This window comes from Mus caroli, chromosome 3 (assembly GCF_900094665.2).
Source record: "Mus caroli chromosome 3, CAROLI_EIJ_v1.1, whole genome shotgun sequence".
Taxonomy (NCBI): domain Eukaryota; kingdom Metazoa; phylum Chordata; class Mammalia; order Rodentia; family Muridae; genus Mus; species Mus caroli.
In genome coordinates this window covers 137,392,164-137,399,244 of record NC_034572.1, presented here as the reverse complement: position 1 = coordinate 137,399,244, position 7,081 = coordinate 137,392,164, and the positions used below count along the sequence as shown (strand labels likewise).

The 7,081-nt window shown below is 42.7% G+C and overlaps 1 protein-coding gene across 2 annotated transcripts in view; it reads left to right on the top strand.

The window, feature by feature from the left end:
- Positions 1-1,263, top strand: part of Lmo4 (LIM domain only 4) — a 17,047-nt gene extending 15,784 nt beyond the window's left edge. Inside the window, exon 5 of one of the 2 annotated variants that reach the window (XM_021157962.2) lies at positions 489-1,263. In XM_021157962.2, the coding sequence (XP_021013621.1) occupies positions 489-497 (9 nt within the window). In that variant the 3' untranslated portion in view covers positions 498-1,263. The remainder of the gene's footprint in view (positions 1-488) is intronic. The other variant, XM_021157963.2, reaches the window with a different exon arrangement.
- Positions 1,264-7,081: the final 5,818 nt, after the last annotated feature.

Genomic DNA, 7,081 nt, shown 5'->3' with positions numbered 1-7,081 from the left:
CGTGCGCCACCACGCCCGGCTGTTACCCCTACCTTTAAGGGAAGGAAACAGATACGAAGGCAGTTTAATTCATTATGTCACAGGTGATACAATTGAGCCCATGTAATCCAAAACTTCTTACGTAGGGACCTTACTCTGAATGGCCTGTGATTTTTATTTATTTATTTTGAATTCCAAGATCCCCCTGTGAGAGAAACTCGCCTTACCGGAGTATAAGGATGGTTCAGAAGTCAATGCTAGAACCTTCCAGAGCGCATTTGCCATCTCCTTCTGTCCCCAACCCCCAACTCTCCCCCCCGCACACACACTAGTAAGACATGTCCTGCTTCAGAGTGGGGCATGCAGAGAGGTCCCATCGAGTCCCAGTTGGAAAGTAATCTAATAAGAGAAGATTAGTGAACGCAGAGAGGACAGAAGCTGTTGCGTTTGGGTTTAATGCCTCTCAAGTTTAGCATGTTAGCTAAGATGCCCATTTTTATGTCTTGCAGGTCTGCTGAGAGGTCAGAGTAATGCAGAATGCGTGCCTTCATCTCAGAATTGCTCATCCCAGGTGGATCCCATGTGTCTGCAGTAGACCAGTCACCTTTGTAGCCAGCACCATGCCATCGCGCCCCCTTTAGTCTTGAGTACCCTTCCTGCATTTATTGGTGTATTAAAATGACTGAATATGAACATTAAGGACTCCATGAACCTGGGCTAATGGGAGATGGTAGCGAGAATGAAAAAAGATCCACCGAAGGACATCTAGGGGGGAGGGTGCTTGTGGGGAGGGAAATGACTAATGAAGCTAATTAAACGAAGCATCACCAATCTGCTTTCTACCCTCATTAACAATTAGCAGGGCCCTGGCCAGAGTGTGAGCCCTGTTTTACTTTAACAACATTCTGTTTGCTCTTTGTATATTTAAGTGTTGTAATGAAATGTGTTTCAATCAACCTGAACATGAGTTAAAAGGAAAGAGATGTGGCTTTTGTGATAATTCTATCACAAACACTTTTATTGTATCTCTGTAAAATACAATGTATGTATGCATGTGAGTGTTCTTGTCCTGATGTTGCTCCGCCCATGACAAAGGTTAAAAAAAAAAAAAAGAAAAGAAGAAAAAAAAATGAGGCTCATAGCCGCTACTATGTAGAAATCCCCCCTACTTCTAATTTGCTGAATGAAGAAAAAAAATCTTTTATTTGTGATATTTTCAGAGACATTTGCTCTAGTATGGTGTATTTAAATAATAAAAACTTAAAAGAAAAAATATTCAACAGAGTTTGGGTTTAAACGCTGCTTCTTGTGTATTTTGAATGGATTCACGGCATTCTTCTTGTTGTCTATAGCAAACATTTAAATTTGGTCTGAGAGGAATGGGGCTTTACACGTGTATGTAGCTCCAGGCTAATAAAGTAGTCATGAGGTTATTTACGTGCGCCATTGTGAGCTGAGGCTACCATGTCAACAGCACTTTACCTCGGAGTCTTTGGTATGTACTCATGAGTACTTCCTGCATAGTTCGGTAGGAAAGCCTTGGATTTTGGTCACGGGCACACTGAGAACCACAGCACAACCTCCCATCAGGTTTCGAGCCTTTGAAGGCTGCAGCATTTCTAGAGCATCTTATGTGGAACTGGACTCCTGTCAGTTTAAGGGTTCCAGAACTCTGGCCATGGTGGCCTTGATGGGCAAAGCACTCTTTCGTGGTGAGCTGGGATTCTTGATCTGCTGTAACCTTGCTCCTTTGGGTCTTCTTCACGGACTTGTCTTTCCCCTTGTGTTCACCAAGGGAGGATTCGGGTCTCCTTCAGTCTTGAGGTAGTTGCTAACCCTAAGAGTTTCCAGCTCAGTGCCAGCAGTGGCCACAGAGGTTCCTGTGGAAGGTGTGGAGCCTTGTGCTCCAGTACCTGCACTGTTCCTGTTGGGCCAGTAGGAGCCAAATGGGCCTGGATGCCAGGGTGGCTCCCTGGCCGGTAACATGAGGTAAACCTCAGCTCTGTCCTCACAGGCTGCGGACTCTGAGGGCATTCAGTCTGCTGCTGCTGCAGCTGCTTTCTAAAAATGGCATCTTACTTTTTGTTACAAAGCTCCCAATGAGGACCCTGTCTGAGGACCAGAAACTGATAATCGACAGAGCATGCTCTGCTAACTTCCCGCTTCTAAAGATCCAAAGCCAGGAGGGAAAGTTAGTTGTTGAAACTGTGGACCTTTAGGAGGATGTGGAGGCAGAATATTAAAGGGAACCATTTTGCCTGTGCTTTATACAAAGAAAATACAAGGAGGATAACACAAGATAAGGAGATACATGTACACACAACATCTGAGATGGGTCTCCCTCTAGACCTGTTCTGATTTTAACCACCAACCCCTTTCACCCCATGAAAGAATTTGGTCTGTTGCAGGAAAAGGAGGGGGGGTCGGGTGTTGCTCAGAGGAGACGTCTATGTTTTTTAGCAAAAGCACTCATGTCGCATGCAGTGTAGACATTCAAAGGCCGTGGCTAATAACTTTCAGTAATACAGTAAGGCATTCAGTGATGGGGAGGTCAAAGGTCATTGCCGCCTTTTAAATGAGCTATTATATGGCTGGATCCTCGAGCACCGCGGCATATTTCCTAACGAGCTTCTAAAAGCATTTCTTAAGTTGCAGACCTATAAGATTACAAATGTCACTCATGTTAGTATTACCCACATGCAAGTGATGAAGCCTTCTCTTTGATGTGCTAAACTGGAGAAGGACTAATGGAGCTATGAATATACAATAGAACATATTTAAGTAGTAGTCTTGCTTTAGGTAAAACACTTTCTTGAAACCAGAGGCATTTCAAACAATAAAACCCGGCTTTAATGGGGATGCTCGATGTGGATAGACAGCTACTAAAAACACTCAGGTTTACTCCGATGTGAACAGCGATTGTGTGTGGTTCCTCCCCCAGCCCCAGTGAATGCTCCTTTAGAGGGAAAAGAAATCCTGTGCTTGCCCACCTTTCATCGGCTGCATTTGTGCTGTGGGTGTGTTCTTCCGAAAGGACTTAATATGAGCCACGTCACACAGCAAGACGGGGCTCTAGTCCTTACAAGTAAGCATAGCCAAAATAAAACTGAGCATTACTGAGCCTCGCTAAACTCCTGATAAAAAATTATGTTTATGATACATATAAATGTCTCAATCATGCAAATTGTCACTCTTGCTAATGAAACAATTTTGTGAGAAGATTGTCCTCTAAAGGGGTTTAATGTTGGGTTTTGTTTGTTGGTTTTTTTTTTTTTTTACCTATCAGTCTGCCTAGACTCACACATCCTGCAAAGCCTGGGAACCTGAAGACATTCCGAACTGAACCAAATCATTCCCCAGAAGAAACTATTTCCAGCTCTTCCTGATTTATTAGGAAGAGTTTAACGCGGACTGTTGTATCTTATAAACCACAAAGCGAGGAGACTGTCACATGGAAATGAAGCCCTGAAATTGCCAGCCTCTTAATATTAACTATATTTAAATTCTTTCTGTTGCCCTTATTCACACTGATATTTGAAACAACTAATCATCTAAAATGAAGCTCTTAAATTAAATGCTTTTAAATGTCAATATAGTAAGATTCTAATGCACAGTACTACTGGTTACATGAAATATTTCTTAGGGTCAATAAATTATGGAACAAACAGTGAATCCAAGAGCTATCTATCAGGGCAGAGTGAAGACTCTCTATATAGCTTAAATAATTGCTCTGAATTAAGAAGTGGTTGCCCAAAGAGACTTTTCCTGGGGGAGGGGGGGGGGGCTCTTTCCATCCTTGGGGCTAACTGCCTTACCCACTCTTTGGGATGCTCTCGCCAGCACAGATCATTTACAAGTTAATGTTCACCTTGGTTTTGTTACTGAGACTCACCTATTGTCAGTCCAGCCAAGTCACAGGAATGCTTACTGCAGTTAAAAAGCAATTTGTTTCCACGAAACTGCAATTAAAGTATTACCGAGCAGCCATTTTAGATTGGCAGTGCTCTGAAGGCTTGTTAAACAGTGGGCGACTCCCACTTGCAGAGGCTGGGATCTGACTGGGGGGAGGTATAACACCTTCACCTAAGATGCTGGCCACCCAGTTAACTGACGTTCACAGACTTCTGCTCCCATCTTAGGCATGCAGAGAGCAACAAGTCAGGGCCAATTTTTGGAAGGTGAATCTGTAACTCGCCTCAAGTGAATACGATGATCGGTTGTACAGGGCCTGCTTATGCGAATAGATGTGTAGATGTGTGCATGCATCCTAGAGGGGGTGGTTTCGAGTTCAGATTGATTCTGCTGAGAATGGTCTGCAACTCAGAGGTCTCAAGCCAATAACGTGCTACAGGTCCTGACATGTTACAGCTGTGTAAACAGTGCCGTTCGCTCTCCTAAACCACAATAATAAAGCAAAGGATGAAAATCGATTGATTCTGTTATAAGTTCTTTGAATGACCCTGGAAAGTTGTTTAATGGCTCAGTCAGAATTGAGAAACCAACAAAGTTCCCAACCTCTCCTCAGAAACCCATGGGGGTTTTAGTGGCAACAGCAACACAAACTATCCTGCCTTACTGGGGAGAAACAGAGAGGGTCCAGAGATTTTCTTGCCTAACTGTAAAGTTGGGGCTTGCCAAGTACAGAAAGGTTTCAGGGAAGATGTGGAGCACTGATGTAAGAGCCTTAGAGAGGGCATATTGCAGAAGCTGTGATTAAAGGTGGAGTTAGTGCTGAATTTAACCAGGTTAAGGACAATCATTAGCTAATCCAAGCAGGTGTCTCACCTTCCTTCAGTCCAGAAAGATCTCTCTACCTGGAAGAAAAGTTTATGACTTCAACTTTCAAAAAAAAAAAAAAACCCATTTCCCTCCATATATAATTTCCCTTGTGTTGTGTGAGCTATCTCTTTTTTTTTCTTCTTCTTTGAGAAAACACTAAAGATGTTCTTCCTAAATTAATTGTTCATTTTGTGTGAATTGTCTGTTTTAGAAAGCAAAAGAATCTCAGGACCAACTGAATTTCCAAATGAAGATTAATTATGGAAGCTGGAAAGAAAAATTGATCGTCTGAGTGGTTTGCCCTTTTCTTTAGAACTTTGCTGGCGATGGGTATTGTCAAACCTGAACATTCCTTTAAGGCTTCAGATTCAATTTCTTTCGTCAAACTAACAGTTGCCATAAACCTTGCATGTCTCACTATGATACTTCCTGTTAGAATCTCTCTCGATGCTGCATAGAGCGCAGTAAGTGTGTTCTACCGTTCACAGTAAACAAGTATGCATGTGGTCTCACCGGCCTTAAAGGGCAGTTCTCTTATTCACTATCAGTTTTATGTGGTAGGTAGGCTTGATTGTTTTGTAGGCTGGGTAAGATAAGGTTTTTGCTCTTTAGCCCAGGCTGACCCCAAACTCATGTGGCTTCTCCTGCCTTGGCCTCTGACATGCTGGGATCGCAGGTGTGTGGTACCATGTACCGTACCTGCCTTGCATTAACTCAGTTTTATAGATGAGTAATTTGAGGTTCCAAGAGGGCACTAAATAAGCATGCAAAGGAAGGGAGTGCTCACTGGAAGGCTAAGATCTCAGAGTGTGTACAACGCCCTCAGTCATCAGTGGTTTTTTTTACAGTACTTCTTAGATATCAAATTAACATTACAACTCCATAATGAACAGACTATCACACTTTATGTTAAGTGGAGGATCAGGTGCTAGAGAGATGGTTCAGTGATTAAGAGCACTTCCTGCTCTTTCAGAGAACCTGAGTTCTGTTCTCCAAACCCACACTGGGCAGCCCACAATCCTTTGCAACTCCAGCTCCCCTTTTGTCTTTTGGCCTCTGCTGGAAACCCAGTGCATGTGGCATATGCATATACAGGAAGATAAACACTCAGACACACCACATGTCATATAAACATTGATAGACAGGCAGGAAGACAGACAGACAGACACACAAAGACACACACACACAGGCACACACACACACACAGTTTAAAAGTGGGCTGCAGAGATGGCTCAGCAGTTAAGAGCACTGACTGCTCTTCCAGAGGTCCAGAGTTCAGTTCTCAGCAACCACATGGTGGCTCACAACCTTCTGTAATGGGGTCCGATGCACTCTTCTGATGTGTGTCTGAAGACAGCTACAGTGTACGAGTATCAATATAAATAAATAAATCTTTTTAGAAATATATAAAAGTTACATACAGGATGGATATGTGCGCTCTTTCCACCCCTGTCTCCAGCACCGTGATGTCCCATTTTCTGTCTAAAATCTGGACACAGGTTGTCAGTTTCTAACAGCAATACACTTTATCCCATGGCCTATAACTAGTTTCTTTTTCCCTTAAAATATTAAAATATCGTGTTTTATCTTTCACCAACTTGAAATATTAACTGGTTTAGATTGCCTGCATATTTTAGCTTTGCTCTAAAAGAAATATCTTTTTGAGTATTAAGAAATCTCAACCACCTTATCATGAATGATTAAGTATAAATTCATAATGGCTCTGACCACAAATTGTTGCTGAGAAAAAGAACAAGGCTTTAGGAATCACATTAGTTTAGACAGCAAGACAGATAAATACATTACATACAAACTAATAGATGATGTCTTAAAAAATCTTCAACTGAACTATGTAGCTCAAGCCATGTAAAAGATCAGTCGGTTATCTAGTGTGTGTGTGTGCGCATGTGCGTGTACGTGTATGTGTGTGTGTGTGTGTGTGTGTGTGTGTGTGTGTGTGTGTATGTACACATGAGTTCACATGTATCCTCCCTCACCCAGGTAAATAGAGACCAAAAGTCACTATTTTGGTGTCTCAATAGATTCTCTGCCTTATTGTTTAGTTATTTGAGACAGGTTCTCACTGTAGCCCGGGATGGCTTGGCACCAAGCAGGGCAGACTGGTCTCAAACCCAGAGACCCACCTGCCTCTACCTCCTAAATGCTTAAAGGACTACAGGTGTGTGCCATCACACCTGGGCTCCTTCGGTGTATTTTTGAGACAGCACTTCCAATGAGTCTTTGGCTAGAGTAGATGGACAGCAAGCCTAAGGGCTTTCTTCTTTGCCTCCTGGAGCTGAGAGATTGCAAGCAGGCATCACCA